The sequence below is a fragment of the Vigna umbellata genome, chromosome 2 (assembly GCF_029865625.1).
Source record: "Vigna umbellata cultivar VRB3 chromosome 2, Vumbellata_1.0, whole genome shotgun sequence".
Lineage (NCBI taxonomy): Eukaryota > Viridiplantae > Streptophyta > Magnoliopsida > Fabales > Fabaceae > Vigna > Vigna umbellata.
The window spans coordinates 50,483,620-50,500,542 of NC_142166.1; the positions used below are offsets into that span (position 1 = coordinate 50,483,620).

The following is a 16,923-nucleotide window of genomic DNA, read 5'->3' on the forward strand; positions in this document are numbered from 1 at the left end:
ACGACGCAAGGAGTTCGCGATTCTCGCAACGGCGCTAACCAGTTTGGAACACCCTCTGGCAATTTCAATCAACCCCATATCATCAAGGTCTGCGTAGTTACCAATAGACAAAGAGTAAAGTCCATGGTAGAGAGCAACTCTGTCAACCTAAGATCCAAGGTGCTGCTTCAATCGGAAGATAAATTTGAGAGTATTGGTACGAAGTTGTGGTTCTCATTGTTTATTTATTATTTTTCTCCCCTCTTCTTTTTCTTAATTGCCAATAATTTATTTATTATTTGCTTTCTTCTTGAATATTCATAGAAGTATGTTATGTGGATTACAGAGTTATAACGATGGAAAACTAAATTCATTTTAGCTTTTAATTTTCTTGTCTTACATTATTTATTGAAAGGATTATCCAAACAAAAGTTTTGATGCCCTTTTAAAAACACCAACAAACTATAGAATACAAATATGTTGTCTTTACAAATTGAATCTCCTTTTAAACCTACAAGTTATGCAGAAAGTTATACAGAATGTGACATCTTCTCCTTTTAAATGAATCATAACATAAAATAATTGGATGGTTATTATAGGTTTGGAATTTTCTATTCAAAAGCTAGCAAATAATCAACCCACCACTCACTCTGATATATGGCATAATTTACTGATAAAGTTGGTAGAATCAGATAAATAAAATTTACATAAGAAAAATTATTCATTTTAGGAACACTACACAGGAACCTGTGTTTGTATTTCTGCAATAGAAGCAAGTGGCCAATGTTTTCAATAAAAATTGTACATGGTTTCAAAATGTATGCTGATAAAATACCTCCAAAATCAGAATTTTATTGGATAAATTCCATAATAGAATTTTATTAAAACACATGAACAAACCACTACCGAGAGAACTAGCACCTCCAAACAAAATATCTGCATCATAAAAAAGAATATGTGATTGGACCTAAATTATACTAAAATTGTGAATCAGAAAAATTAGGTATAGCCAGTGAGAGGAACCTAACACTTCCAACACCAAACTACTATCCCTCAAATTTTTACAAACATCTAACATCAACTCTTCCAAAAAAGAAGTCTGGAGAACAAAGTCACTAGAGTAGCACGACTAACCCTAGCATCTTCTCCCCCGAAACCCCGTCTTCTCTGCGATTCAAAAACGACGACATATTGGCCAAGTGAAGGAGCTTGAGCTTCGGGCAATTAGACGTGTCGTCCTCAATGAAACATATATATCTCAGATCGAAGGTGCACGCCACGAGAAAGGGCTCCAAATTAGGACACAATGTGGTGATGGATTCGATTTCATGAAACTTTTGTGCTCGAAGAACACTCTCATTTTCAATTTTTATCAAACATGAAAGCCCTAAACAAATACTCTTCCCAGTAACGAATTCGCGTAACGAAGAACACTCTCCTTCAGAATTTTAATCCTAATTTCACTTAACCCTAATTTGTAATCACATTATACATTTCAGAAAACCTAATTTTAAAATATATAATATAATGAAATTCCACGTAACAACATGTGCTTATACCACATATTAAAAATTAACCACGTCAACCTGCTACGTCATCAAAAACTTAACTCCGTTAATCCAATTTAACGACAGAAATTCAATTGAGTCAATTTTTCACTTTTAAAGACTCTATTAAGAAAAAAATTAATAAAAAAATTTAATTGAAAAAACCCAACATTAACCGGGGTTAGTAAATGGTTACTAAATGGGTTTAACCTATTTAACGATTCTTCAAAAAATAACATTTTTTTCTATATTAAAATAAAGGAGGGGTTAAGTCTCTGTTTCCACCAAACGTTGGAGGAGATTCCAATGCTTTTTTGCTTTTTCCTCCTTTCATTTGCTCTTATGCTTTACTTTTCCAACCTTTGATTTTGAAAACTGTTTTCTTTCACTGTCTCCTAATGAGCCTCTTCTTCTATAAATTTGCCCCTACTCACCTATACAACTTCCCCTTCTCCTCTTCGTCCTTTTCTTTTCTACCTATTCATCTTCTCTTTCCATCTTCATCTATTGCTATTTTCCTTCTAAAAATCTTCAACCTTTGATGAACCTTGATGCCTAACATAGCTGTATGTTAATGTTTCAAGTTCCCAGTGAAACCTTTCGTTCCGGTTTTAGGTTTATGATAAATTCCTCCTTCAGACGCAGGACCCAGTTGGTTCAATCTTTCTCTGTTGTCTTCCTCTACTGGTTCTATGTTTTTTCATTAATCTGCTCTTTCATCTCATGTATTATATAACTTAGTGTAAATTATCATTGTCATCTATCTCTGGGTCCTGCGTCTTAGAATTGTTTTTTTATCTTTTTTTCGTTTCTGTACAATATCATTCCATCTTTTCCATGGCATCATCGAGTGGAAACTCGTCTATTTGCACCAAGATTCAAAGCTCGAGCTCCGAAGGAGATTTGCAGGTTCTGACGATGGACGAGAGAAAGAACAAGAGAAAACAATCGAATCGTGAATCTGCGAGAAGATCTCGGATGCGAAAGCGTGACCACTTGGAAGACCTCAGGAAGCAAGTGTCAGAGTTCACAAAGGAGAACAGGGAAATCATGGCGACCATAGACATGACCACACAACACTATCTGAAAACCGAGGCAGAAAATTGCGTTCTGAGGGCCCAGATGGGTGAGCTTAACCAACGGCTCCAATCGCTGAACGACATCATCGTGGACATCATCAACACAACCACCTCCTACGAAAGGGACTGTTATCTAACAAGTTTACAAAGTTTTAGCAACACTGTCTGTCTCAACCAACCTGTTTTTCAGTGGTGAATTGTGTTGTTTGAAGGTATGGATCTGAGAAGAAAAAAAGAAGAAAGTTGAATGTAGTTTTGGTTACTGATATTGTTACGTACAGTGGTTAGGGTGGGACTGTACGAAGTGGGAGATGGGTAAGCAAAATCTGTGCCAAGTGCTCGATGAAAGGGACACACTCATCTTCAACTGTGTCAGCTCATTATTAATTAGTGCTAATCACTCTTGTTTACTTTCATCCAAATAAAGATTTCAGTGCTGCTGTAATTTATATTTACATATATGTTATTAATGCATCTACTACACTATCTTTGCTTTAAAGGATATTTATTTTTCAAACTATTCATTTCCCTATTATTATAATTATTATGCGTGCTTTAGTTTCTTTGGGGGGAGGTGTTTCCATATTTGTTAATTACGTGGGATTATTTAATTCTCTATTCAACCATTTAAAAGATATAACGAACTTAAATTGAGCATAAATTTATATATGGATAAAGATACTTTGACAACATTTTTTTGACAATATTTTAACATCATCTACGTATCATTCTATGATTGGTCCAAAATTACTCTATAATCAATGATAATAATAATAAACACCAACATGGACCAATCACAAAATGACACGTAGATGATGTTAAAATGTTGTAAAAAAAATATTGTCAAAGTATCATTATTCTTTATATATTTTGTCTCTGTAAATAACTTTTTAAAAGTAACTATGAGTGTTTCGGATGTTACAATCAACACTCATTCATACTCTTTTGTCGATTCTTTAATGTCATCTTAAGTTTTTGTTACAAATTTATTATTAATTCTTCACCTTCAAATTTCATTTACATGTGTCTGATAATTTTTCGTAGTAAAATCTTAAATCACTTACCTCCTGTTTTTAATTAAAGCTAACCTAATCACGTCCTAAAAATTAATAAATATATTTTACATGTAAATATGTTGGATTTATACCACTAGTATTTAAAAGTAGTTATATTGATGGATTACTAAAAATCATCTGATTTACGTAAACTTAGAATTAGAAATGACATTATTCCAATGTTTTTAGAAACGTCTATTCAATTAACAACAGATCAGTAGGTTATACGATATACTGAGTAACTAAAACAGATAAATTAATTACACAGATACGGGTCAACAATGGAAAAAAAATGAGAGAAACGCGATAATTAAGGATATTTTTTATTAGAGTTAAGAATTAAGGATATTTTTATAAAAATTATTTTACTTGTTATAATAAATAAAATTATTTTGCTTTTTCATTATTTTCTAATACTTTTAACTTATCAAACAACTTTTTTTTTCATTTTAATCTTATATTTTTCTTATCTTTGTCCTATTCTTCGATCCATTTCAAACAAAACATGAAATGGTTTAAAAATTGTGGAACTATACTTGGTGTTTGTTTGATTAAAACACTGTGTCTCTAAAAAGCACTTTATTCAGCTGACAAAACTTAAACGTAGTAGTAGCAATTGAACGCTTTGTCGCTTAAACATAATCTCTCTTTTAAGATTTTTGTTGTTAAATAAAAGAGCACTACGGTCATATTGCCTTTCACGTGGAAAACAATGATTGACATTGAATTTGGAGTTTAATCTAAAATACAAAAAATAAAACTCACTGTCGACCTTTTATGTCAATTCTCTATTATTCCATACTGGCTTTCATTATCTTATTTAAATAAAAGTATCACTAGTTTAAAATTTCAATTCTTTTTTACCAAATAAGGACAAAATTTTACGACTCAAATAAAAAAAATTTATTTTGTTAACGCCACGGCCTACTATTTTGATTTCAAATTTTCAACTATAACATTAAGTATTTGATTTTTGTTGCCTATAGTTTGATGCATTTATTGTTTCTCTTTTATTTTTATTTAATTTTTACTACCTATAGTTCACCCGCTTGCTCATCCTACACCCTCTTAGCCATTGCTTCTTATTTATGAAGAAAGTTTGAAATTTTCTTATGATGTTTTATACTATTATTTGATATCACATTATCACATACAGTAAAATTGTTGATTTCATAATAAAATTTCAAAACTCATTCTGATTGATTGATAGTAATTTTTTTATGCAAAAGGCTATAAGTGAACTAAATTCATATTATTTTTTTAAAGTTTTTTTCTCTTTTTTAATTGATAAATTTTAAATTCCGTGAAAATAAGGACAAACATCTTTACTACTCAGAAGAATATCACCTAACGAGATAATATCACCTAACAAGAGAGGAACTACCATTCTAAAATATAATATTTGAGAAAAACATTTAATATCAAACATTATAAATAAACAAATAAATATGTTATTTTAAATATTTTTATTTGAAAAATGAATTCTGCTCAATCAATATTAATGCTAACGGTAAATACTTAAAATGATAAGGGATACAAACACGTCAGCTTTCATTATTTTAAAACAAATCATTTATTTAAAAATTATTTTTTTAAAGTCTTTTTGTTTAGGGTTTGAGATTTTGTGACTTGTTGGATTAAGAAATAAAAGCTAATTATTTTGATACACGTGAATTTGATAAATATGATATTTTGCATATTGATGATTGATTTTATTTTGAGAAAGAAATTGAATTGTTGTGATGAATTTGATTAGTGTGTATTATGACTCAATTAATTTGTATGGTTTGAATGATTGTTTATTATTTTTGCTTCGTTTCGTGTGATTTAAAGAGTTTATAATATGAACAATTAGGAAGATTGATACTAGTTTTTGTGTTTAAAATTATTTTAAACCAATGCACTAAGAAATGAGTACTAATTTGATCAATTAAACAAGTGCAATCTTCCTAAAAAAAATGCAATTATTGATAGTTGATATAACACTAAGCGGTGACATACTGAAATTGAATGTCAATCTCATTGTGCAGGTTTGAGAACATTTTAGCTTTAGACAGTTAAGCACAAGTTTGTACTATTGACCTTTGTATTATGAGAATGCCTTAGCGTTAGGCGGAAACAAGACACAACTGACGCAACTTTGGTATCGCAAGTCTTGAGCATTTTAGCTCACAGACGTTGACAAAAATTGCTTCTAAACACAAACTTTTGTGAGAAAAATGACTTTAAGTGTGAGTACTGTCACTCTCGTTGTCAAAGGTTTGACATTAAGCTTCACACCTGAACGTCAATTTGTATGATTAGATCTATATTATTCTTTGGATATTTGAGATATATATCTGATAAAACTTATGTATGTTTATAATACTGTTTATTATTAATTTAGGTGATGATATGATTGTGGACATGTATGATGGTGGTGTTGATGAAATTTCAAGGAGAATTTTTTTGTGGTGCTGAAATTCAATAAAAGGATATTTTGTTGTTCTAATAACCATTCAGAGTCAAATAGAGTATGATTTGTTATGTCGTGAATGGTAACTGCAGGTCTATGAGCATTGTTTGGTCGTAAGCGTGAATGATATTAATCTTGTGTGTGGTCAGGTGATAATCCTTTGAAGTTATGACTTTGGAGAGTCTAGAAACCACCTCAGGTGCACATCTCTAGTAAGTTTCAACGTAAGAGCACGTATTTAGACAATCGAGTCTAATGTCTATTGTTTGTGTGTATCTATATGATTTATTGTAGTTAATTCATGTTTAGCTTATATTTAATATTTCTTAACAATCTTAGGATAATTCTTTTGCACACTGGTTTATCTTTTTGTATTTTTTTTGTATCTTTTACAATAATCACTTCAAGATGTGACCAGACCAAAAATTAAGTGATGACACACTTTTGGTAGAAAACAATTATGTTATGGAGTAATCTTCATTTGGAGTAATCTTTGTTAACTTTTAATAGTTATTTTGTATTAAAATTTATAAAAACTATTTTAGCTGTTTTATATATTTTTATTATTACAATATTACACACACACACACACATATATATATATATATATATATATATATTAAGATATTTGTTTTATTAATTTTATAATGTTTTATTTTATTAGTGATAAAATGTTAAAATAGGATACATTAATAATTTAAATTAATGTATAACTTATGTAATATCTAAATACATTTTTAATTATTTATATATCATTGGAACTTACTCATAATATTGTTATGCAATATTCATTTTTTTAATCCGTATTTATAGTTTTCCATATTTTCTTGAACATATTTGAATATTTACTGGGTTGGATAAACTTAGATTCAAGCATAACTTAAATTTAATATTTAAAATATCATATCTAACAGTTTAGTTTATCATAGTATCCTACGAGTTAATTTAGATGAGTTATTTGAATTTAATTCAATTTAAAATTTAAATAAATTTTTTATTTTTATTTTAAATAAAAAACAAATATACTAAATCTTTAATAAAAAATCATAGAATTAATTTTAGTAATTATTTTTATAATTATATATAATTTACTATTAAATTTTAAAATATAATATAATTTAAAATATAATTATATATATAAAACATATCCAATATAAAAAGTAAAATGTAAAATTTAAAATATAAATATCCAAAAAAAGTTATAATTCACTGTTCAAATCTCATCATCATTATTTATTTTATTTTATTTTATTTTTCAATATTATCTAAATTTGTTTCCGGGGCTGGATGAGTGTTATTTACTAATAATACAGAGTCAAAATTTTGCATCTAAAATTACTAGCAATGTGTTCTCTCTATGTGAATGAGTAAGTATTTGTAGGTGATGAAACCTAAATTAAAAATAACAAATTTTAAATATATTATTTATATTGATTAGAAATAAATTAAAAATTTATTATAGGTAGACAAAATAAAGTATATATTAATTTTTGTTTTTATGTTCTTAAACTAGAAGAAGTTGGCAGAAGAGACAAAGCCGGAAAAGAAGGAAACACAGTGTTGAACAAACATCCTCTAGCCGTAGACTATGACCTAACGCCGTGATAACGATTGTTGTCAAAGTCTGAGCTTTAAACAGACTCTGACTGCGTTACTCAAACACCGTACACTGCTGAAAGGCAAAGTTAGAACGAAGACGAAGCCGAAAATGATAAATTGGAAATGGTTTCCATTCTTTTCTCCCAAAAGACTCTAACTTTTCATTTGAAGAGGTAATGCAATCTAGCATCAGTTTTTTCTTCCTTCTCATCTATTTCTTTCCCTCTCTATTTTTAGTACTTCTCTGTTAATCAATTTATCTTTTCAGCACTCCAAAACCCTAGCTTCTTGTTGTTTTGTTGAAAAAATTTGTTCTTATCCTACACCAGAAACTACGCCTTATTTTGTGACTATATTCGTCTTTCTTTCTAAGTGATTCGTGTCACCGGAGAAAAAAGTGCAACTCTTTTTTTTGTCTAAAGCAATTTATTTCTGGTGGTTTTATTTGTGAATATATTTATTTACTTTTATATGTTTCAGAGTTCCATGGATTTTAGGCATAGCATTTAACTGAGCATTTCTTAGTGTTGGTTTTGGAGTGGATTCCGTGTTGCACTTTCAACCGAGTATGAATGCTTGGTGTTACACTTTCAACCGAGTATGAATGCTTGGACTCGCATTTATAATTTATGCTGTAGCTGTTTTTGCTAATTTATTATGGAGTCGTTTTTTCTAGGACTGGTGGCAGTGAGAAAGGTGTTGGTGTCTTTTTAGGGAACATGTTCCATGGTTGTCATTATTTTACCTGACAGAGTCATGTTCATCAAAGCTTTTATACTGTCTTGTGATTTCTAGGAGGGTTTCAGCTGTATGCAAATTTATGTTTAGGACTGTCTTCTCCATAATTCCATAACATTCAATAACTATCCCATAGTATCTATTTTTTAATTGGCTTTTCTTGTTTGTTATATAAGTGCTTTTAACAAATTGAAGAATATGTTGTGATGTTCACGGATGGTTTGGTTGCACGGAAATGAGATGATTATTTTGTTGTTTTATATTTAGAGCTTTGGCATCTGGATGGTTTTTAATACCTGTTAACAGTAAACTGAATTTAATTTAATTTTCATTTTGTTTATTCTTAAAAGGAGGTAGGATTAGATTTCATTGTTGGAATGTTTGGATTGCTTCTGATATGTAAGTGGATGTGTTTACTGCATTCCCTGGTCTTTAAGTTACCTTATTTTAATTTGTATCTTTGAATGCAAGATAGATTGACCGTTGTGTTGTGTATGCCAGCAGTTAACATGGGATCAGCTTGTTGTGTTGCTGCAAAGGATCAAACTATTCCCAGCAGGACTGGAGGTGAAAGTTTACGTAGAAATGCTGTATGTTCACCATTATGGAATTTTCGATGGGATAGTTGGGGCCGTGTTGCTAGAGAGATTGAGAATCCTTCCTTTCACACATCTCGCGGAGTCAGCAGAAATGCCAGCATGGAGTTTAAAGGATCATTGAGTTCTGAAAGAGGCCATTTTTCTGATGGGGGAAGCACCTTGGAGAATTCTGTAACACCTACATCTCTGAAGTCCCCTGTTCGTGAGTATTTGGCTAGAAGTCACACGACTCCATTTTCAGGTAAATTTTAAGTCTACTTGTGGGATTTACTTGAACAATTAGAACATGACAGTTCCTCAAATTAAAGTGGTTCTGCTGATGAATAAATTAGTTTCGCTATTATCCTCAAATATTTTGTGCTCACTTTCTCAAGCTTCACTTTTTGTCTTTCCAACAGAGGCAATAGGGAAAGTTTTGGTTAAGTCCTCTGGCTGAAACCCAACCCAACTTTTGGTTTTCTTTTTCTGTACCTTTCGCTATACTTGTTAATAAGGTTGTGTAGTGGTGTCTAGAATTGCTTAGGCCATTTAGTGTATGTTTGGTTTGGCGTGATCAAATCAAAATGTGGACAAATAATCCACATTAAAACAGAAGTTACTTTGAGGAGTTTATATTTTTCACATCTAAAACATGGATCCAAGGCCCCAATATGTCAAACCAAACATGAACTAATATTAGTTACAGTATCTTCTCCAACTACCACACAAAGGGGAGAATTGAGGATGAATGTAAGGCTGAATCGGTTATATCAATATGTTCCTTGCACTTCATTTTTAAGTAGCATTGAGGGCTTAAAAGTTCATTTATCAGCCATGTCCAATTTAGATTCTTTTTCTTTTTGAAAATATAATAAAGATGTCTTTTCAATGTTACTGCTTTTTAGTTTCTTTTTCATAATTTTATGTTTGCTAGGATCTTTTCCGCACAGTGTTATTCTTTGTAGCACGTATCGCCTTACATCCTGTTTGTTTCCCCTCTCTAAAAGGTTTTCTGTTTTGGCGGCATGTGTTACTACTACCTGACATCCGGATGAATATGTCCTCTGCTTTGTGGGTTGATGTTTTTTTGTTTGGGATTTCATTTCTCATCTTCCTCTATATGCTTGTTGCAGATATATCCATGACAAGTAATTGCTCTGCAGTGGTGAGTTTTGAACTGCTAAATTTGACAAAGAAATAAATGTTCATTATATGAATTGCAAGCCATTTTACTGCATCGCACTAGCCTCACTCTATCTATATTTCTCCTCAGGTGAAGAATCCGATCGAATCACCTGAGATTGCAGAATGTTCAATACCAAATTGTTCAACATCTCCAGTTTTCTCAACACCTACCATAGATATAATGCCTAATCATAATTATCACAATCTTCCTACCTCAGTGCCATCCAGACGGGCTCATCGTTCTCCCGGGTACCCACTATCGAGACAAATCTCTGATAGTCGAATTCTGGGTCTGAAATCACCTGACACATCAATTTCTGAAGGCAGACCATCGTTTGTACTCTCTAATTGCAGCAACGATATGGCATCAGGATCCCAGTGTGGTTCATCTGATGGCTGGTCAATGCGCACTTTTTCTGAAATGGTGGTCTCATCTCAAAAGGAAAGGTGGTCTTTTGATAGTGAGTATTCAGGTTCAGGTCGTCACAAGATGAGTGGAACAAGCAGCAGGTTCTCGTATTCTCCCTCCATGGACGTACAATCTTGTGGGGCTTGCTCCAAGCTCTTGACCGAGAGAACTGCATGGGGTAGCCAAAAATTTATGGGCAGCAGTGACCTCTCAGTTGTTGCTGTACTGGCGTGTGGTCATGTTTATCACGCGGAATGCTTGGAGACTATGACATCAGAGGCAGATAGTTGCGATCCAGCTTGTCCAATTTGTATGATTGGAGAGAAGCACTTGTCAAAGTTATCCAAAAAGGGTCTTAGGAGTGAATCAGAGACCAAGGCCAAGAACTATAGAATATCTAGAAACCGAGTAGTTGACAGCTACCTTGATGGTGGGTTAGATGTTTTTGATCGCCTAAAAGACGTGGTTTCAAAGATGGAGCCTAGCTCCAGTAGGAGACCTTCGTTTGGAAAGCCCTTCTTGAGGCGACGTTTTTCATTGGGATCAAAGTGGAGTCGGTCCCTATTGGAGAATGATTCAGTTAGGAAAAAGGGCTTTTGGGCCAGATACCGCAAGGACTGAGCTTCTCTAGCCATAGCTTTTAGTCGCAGCAGTTCTTTTATATGCAGTCTAGCTCTAGTAAAAGTTTGGAATTGTTTTAGATATATATTTTGACTTGCCAGCAGAAGTTACCAACCGTGTTGACGTGCTTCATACAGAATGAGACTTCCTAAAAATCAGAGCCTAGCACCGACGAACACAAGGATGCCAAAGGACACAAGCTTCGCCTGGGTGTTGTAGAAACACTCGTTCTTTCTGCTTCAATCCACCTTTTGCGGCTTAAAAATCCTTCTAGATAGATTGAAAGTGAAAGAAATCGTTCCGGTGGGTGATAATTTCAGAAACTTGTATTCATGTAATTTTTTTAATTAATTTTGAATTAAGCAAATTTTAAAAATAGCAACGCTTGTTATTCTTTGCAAGAAATCAAAATAGGAAATCAAGGTAGATAATATCGCTAGTTAAACGAATACGTCTGTTCAGGAAGACATTGGCAGATGAAGATTGCTTGAACGCCGTCTGTACAGCCGCAGCCGAGATTTGAGGGCACTTAATTCAAGAAATGCATATTTTCGAGGAAAGCTCTTTTGTTCAGTTTTCTTTTCTTCGAAAACAAATCTCTTTGCAGTTTCTAAATTACCACAATTAATTAAGCGCAGTGTTTTTACAGAACACGTTACTATAATATCAAGAACTATATAATAAAAACCCATCCATTTTTGAAATTTATAGGAGCAAATAATGTACAACTCCGCTTACCCCTTTTCTCCTCTCGAAAAAAAAAACTCGTTTTAACGTCTCTACATTCAATAATAACATCCAGAAAAGCAACACCATACAATTAAACGGGTAGCTATTCTGTTATTTAAATAGACAATAAACCGATAATCAATTCAATGTGCAAAATTAAGCAATTTTAATTTTTTAGATATAAAAGAAATTGTGCACATGAAGATCCAGTATAACATGTGAGTCACACTAATACAATCCAGATAAAAGGGGTTCGGAGGGGCAACGATAAAATACGATTCAATTGAACATCCCTTTACCGTTTGATTAAGTTATCCTTCCAAATTTAAAATTCGGATAACACAAACCATAACCCAAAGGGAAAATCACGCTTAGCTCTATGAATTCAGTTTACTTGCCCGAGGTATTTCCAACTCCAGATGCACTGCCTAGATATATCCATGGCTCTGCAGGAATTTTGCATAGATTCTAGTCTTTACCAAAATCCGCATTGTAGTGTGCACTGGATTCAAGTTTCTTTGCCTCGTTCAATTTCCTAACAGCCTGGAACCAAAGTAATAAATAAAGTTATTGTCCCCTTAGATAACAACGAGATAGATCTTTCGTAACCATCAATAAACAGGAAGTTTACTCACTAAACAAGGAACTCACCTTCATAAAATCTTCATGGATCACATAATCACGCTCAGCACGAATTGCTGACATTCCAGCTTCTGTGCAGACATTTCGAAGATCAGCCCCATTAAATCCCTGCGCAATTTACAAATACATTAGACATGCACCACATGTTAACAAAAGCCACTCAAGAAGTCAAGCCAACTGCACTCACCTCTGCAAGCTTCACAACAGCTTCATAGTCTATTTCACCATGCTTGGCGATTCCAGCAGCATGAATCTTGAGAATTTCCATTCTTGATTGCTCATTAGGCAGAGGGATTTCTATTTTTCTATCCAATCTTCCAGGACGGAGGAGAGCAGGGTCAAGTACATCAGGTCGGTTTGTAGCCATTATCATTTTAACCTACAATAGAAATGTAAACAGCAATGTTATCATGAATCCACCATTAAAGTTTCGTTCAACAGTCATTTTGCAGAAAAATGACCATGTCTATGAGAATACTTGAAAGAAGAAAACAGGTCAATGCTTTTATATTTATTTCATTTGAATTCAATATAGAAAGTAATGAACTGTCGTTCTTAACATATTCCATACCATAAAAAGCATGTAAACGACTGATTTTCTACTACACAATTTCATTATCGCCAGGCCAAGAAATACAGCTCTTATTCTTTTGGTAAATGGTCAAACACTATAATTCATGACACGATTTGATAGTCCATTTTCCATATTAGAAACAATTCAACAAGTGAAAGTAAAATCAGAAGCTAAAAATAAAATCACAATAACAAAATGAAATGTATCTTAACATGTGGTCTTGATGACTTAGCATCCACTCACCCCACCCCTACCCCACCCAAAAGAACAAATAACAGCAGAATAACATCCTTTTCCTCCGGATTCTGATACAAGGGAGGTTCTCCAAATACAGGTAACATCGCTAGCATTTTTTGAAGTTCAACACAAAGTTATAAATCTCGTGACTACATGGCTTGGATACTAAAGATAGAAGATGCATCTATATCCAGTATATATATTTTGGAATAAATACTCATTGCCAAAAAATAGCTAGATGTATAATCTACTCATGTCCTAGCCAATTCAGTCCCTCAACATACTCTCACTTTTGCACTCTTGTCCTATGCAAAACCATCGCAAAGTACAACAAAGTTTCACCCACACTGTACAACGACGATGACAGAGTTAATAAGACATGGATTAAAATGAACTCAGGTTACTTTTTTACTGTATAAATATAAATAGAAAGTAGTAACAGGCTTGGTGGGAGTGCATTGACAACTATAAATGTTATACAATACTTAATATATAAAACTATCCAATTTATATTCCTTAGTTCAGTACCCTTAAAACATTGGTTAGAATTCTCCATTTTTTTATTTAATATTCTTAGCGGCCATGTTTATAACAATTTCTTTAAAAAAAGACGAATTGCATTTTGAACAGACTTACCACAGACCCACCACCTCCACAAAATAATAACAATAATAATAAGTAAAAGAACTGAAGTTCCTTAACCCCGGAATTTGTTGCTAGGGATAAAGCTTTTCTATAGAGGTTAGTTAGGTTTGACCACTTCTTTTAAATCAAGTTTAATGGTGTATTACGAATAAAATACCTTTCCAAGTTGATCAAATCCATCAAGTTGATTAAGCAGCTCCATTAGGGTTCTCTGAATCTCACGATCAGCACTTGTTCCCTCACTGAATCGACGACCACCAATGGCATCAATCTCATCCATAAAAATGATGCAGGGCTAATATAGCAAAATACATACTTAGATTAACTTTTAATTAGTATATGTAAACATACAGGAAGACAAATTCACACAAGCATCTCACCTGATGATCACGTGCATAGCCAAACATCTCCCTGATTAACCTGGCACTCTCTCCAATGTACTTATCAATTATGGCGCTTGAAACAACCTACATCAGAATGAAGGAAGGTAACAAATTTTACAATGAAGAAAACTTCAAAGCACATAATTGACAAAAAAGAAACATAATCTAACCTTTAGGAAGTTAGCATCAATATTACTAGCAATTGCCCTGGCTAACAATGTTTTACCAGTACCAGGAGGACCATAAAGCAGAACACCCTGAAAAATATGTATTGAAAAGATGTTGCTCAAATGTAAAAATTTAAAAGTATAGCTATTACAAATAAACTTCCACTAAAAAATATGTAAAAAAATGACATGACACAGATACTATCTGTCTAAAATAGATATTAACACTAATAAAGGTAAGAGACTAAAACGTGCAGTGAAAGGTAAATCACCTTTGGTGGTTTAATTCCAACTCGTAGAAAGAGCTCAGGATTCATCAGAGGTAGTTCAATGGACTCCCTCAATTCCCTTATCTGATCAGACAAACCACCAACGGCTGAGTAGCTGACATTACCAGGATCTTCATGCAGCATATTGTACACAACGGGATCAACCTGGCAACTCAAACGCGGAGAATTAGAGACAATAGAGACCGCCGGGATTAAATAAATCTGATGAATCCCAACAAGACAAGAACATGTTCACAAAGTGAAAATATTAAAATGATAAACTGTGACTAGACTTACTTCACGAGGAAGTGCTCGCATTATGGTGAGTGTTGTCATATCCAGAACCACCCTTGTTCCAGAAGTCAATTTTTCCTTATCAACTTTACTGCGACAGCCAACCACATACCTGGGACCGCTGCTTGCTTTAACAATCACTGATAAAACAACAACAAACATTCTATAACCAAAGGCTTTCGCTTATGTTTCTATCAGGAAATAGACGGGAAAAATTACAGGGTAATTAGCTAGGAAATTGAGCAAGAAACGTGTTTTGTATTTGCAAGAAACAAAATTCTCTCAAGGATAAAGTCGGTAACAAAAATAGAAAAAAAAAAAACTTAAATGTAACTCAATGTTTATAAATCGTTAGGTTGGCAACAGAATTAAAGAATGAAGTCAAACAAAGGGAAGAAGTTACATCGTTCATTGTCAAGAGGCCTGAGAACTTCGCCAATGATCTGCCCAACACTTTGAAGAGACTTCAAATCATCTTCTGTTTTATTGAACTCTTTCTTTGAAGCACGCAAATTCTCCCTCACTGTAATTTGTGTTTTCAAGGTCAGAAAGTCACCAGACTCGTCTTATAAGGATTCAAGTCCAAAATATATATATGACAAAGTAAAGGAGTTGTGCCATTATAAAGGAAACATTTAATGAAACTTGCCATAAAATTATGAGCTACAGAGAGTTTCCATTTTTTGAAACAATAAAGGGCAGCAGAAAACAGATTGTGGCTTATCCATCAGTAACAATACTAAAGATATAAGTGTCCTCTCTGACTAAGAACCGTGTCAATATTTCATCACTCGACTAGGAATTCACTTATTTCATCAAAAGAACCCCATTTGATTATAACAATAGATCCAGTTGATAAAGAAACCCTAGTTCCCAGAAGATGATGCAAAATAATCACAAATAAATTTCTTCTAGGTCAGACTCTCAACTCAACCTCACCGCATAATTATTGTCCCAGAAAAAACATAAACCTAACCAAGGAATATAATAGGGTTGCCCGAAGTCAAGCAAATCTATAAATACAAAACCCTAAAACTATGAGGATCGAGAATAAGTGAAAATTAAAAGCATGGTGTAACTTTAGAGGCTATTAAAAGTGAGAGAAAAACGATAGACAAACCGGATCGGACTCTGGATTCCAGTTCCTTGTGCTGAAGAAGTTTCTTTCTATACTCCGCAACCGCATTACGGCGTCGTAGGGCATCCTCTGCGTCGGCCATCGTTGCGCTTCAAAATCAAAAGAAGGAAGAAAGAGTGAGGTTGGTTAGACGAACTCGGACGCCGAAGCAGGACGGAGTAGCTCGAGTTATGTTGTGACTAAGGAAGCCTAAGCTGGCACGTAAAGTGACGCAATTTTAGTATTTTACAACTAACCCCCTGTATTTTTAACTAAATCACAAAATTACCATTCGTCCTACTACAATTTAAATTTTAAATAAATAATTTGTCACTGGCCAGTTTTTTTTATTGAAAAAAATAGTATTGTGTGCTCGATTTATAGGAATTTAATTTATTATTTATTATAAAATAATTATACAGGATAATCTGGACAATTTTATTACTGAGGTCTATTGTGATCTATATAATATTACAATTTTTTTTAGGTTGTATATAAGTAATAGGAACTTTTTGCTAGAATTATTATTAATTGAATTTAGTGAAATTTTCGGCCCAATAGGCTACTTGGAGAAAAAAAATAATAGTAAATACTTAAACATGTAGCGTTGTTGTTTTACCT

At 33.0% G+C, this 16,923-nt stretch overlaps 2 protein-coding genes and 1 pseudogene across 9 annotated transcripts; 2 read left to right on the top strand and 1 right to left on the bottom strand.

Annotated features, from left to right (window-relative positions):
- Window positions 1-1,859: 1,859 nt before the first annotated feature.
- Window positions 1,860-3,122, top strand: LOC148204247 (bZIP transcription factor 44 pseudogene; annotated as a pseudogene).
- Window positions 3,123-7,656: 4,534 nt separating this feature from the next.
- LOC124842934 (uncharacterized) lies at window positions 7,657-11,623 on the top strand. Of its 8 annotated transcripts, none has more exons than XM_088107356.1 (6): window positions 7,657-7,887; window positions 8,195-8,312; window positions 8,803-8,851; window positions 8,954-9,292; window positions 10,038-10,195; window positions 10,304-11,623. In XM_088107356.1, the coding sequence occupies exons 2-6, from the start codon at window positions 8,283-8,285 to the stop codon at window positions 11,243-11,245; spliced, it is 1,518 nt and encodes a 505-aa protein (XP_087963482.1). In that variant the 5' UTR covers window positions 7,657-7,887; window positions 8,195-8,282; the 3' UTR covers window positions 11,246-11,623. The 8 variants fall into 8 exon arrangements, with proteins under 8 accessions (XP_087963482.1, XP_087963483.1, XP_087963484.1 ...); XM_088107357.1 differs by having other exon boundaries at window positions 8,957-9,292; XM_088107358.1 differs by lacking the exon at window positions 8,195-8,312.
- A 500-nt stretch (window positions 11,624-12,123) lies between these two features.
- Window positions 12,124-16,501, bottom strand: LOC124842933 (26S proteasome regulatory subunit S10B homolog B). The gene is made up of 10 exons (XM_047319548.2): window positions 16,306-16,501; window positions 15,589-15,708; window positions 15,189-15,325; window positions 14,895-15,056; window positions 14,626-14,712; window positions 14,453-14,539; window positions 14,230-14,367; window positions 12,804-12,995; window positions 12,626-12,724; window positions 12,124-12,517 (listed from the first exon to the last, which is right to left on the bottom strand). Exons 1-10 carry the CDS (start codon window positions 16,403-16,405, stop codon window positions 12,443-12,445), a joined length of 1,197 nt encoding a protein of 398 aa, XP_047175504.2. The 5' UTR covers window positions 16,406-16,501; the 3' UTR covers window positions 12,124-12,442.
- Window positions 16,502-16,923: the final 422 nt, after the last annotated feature.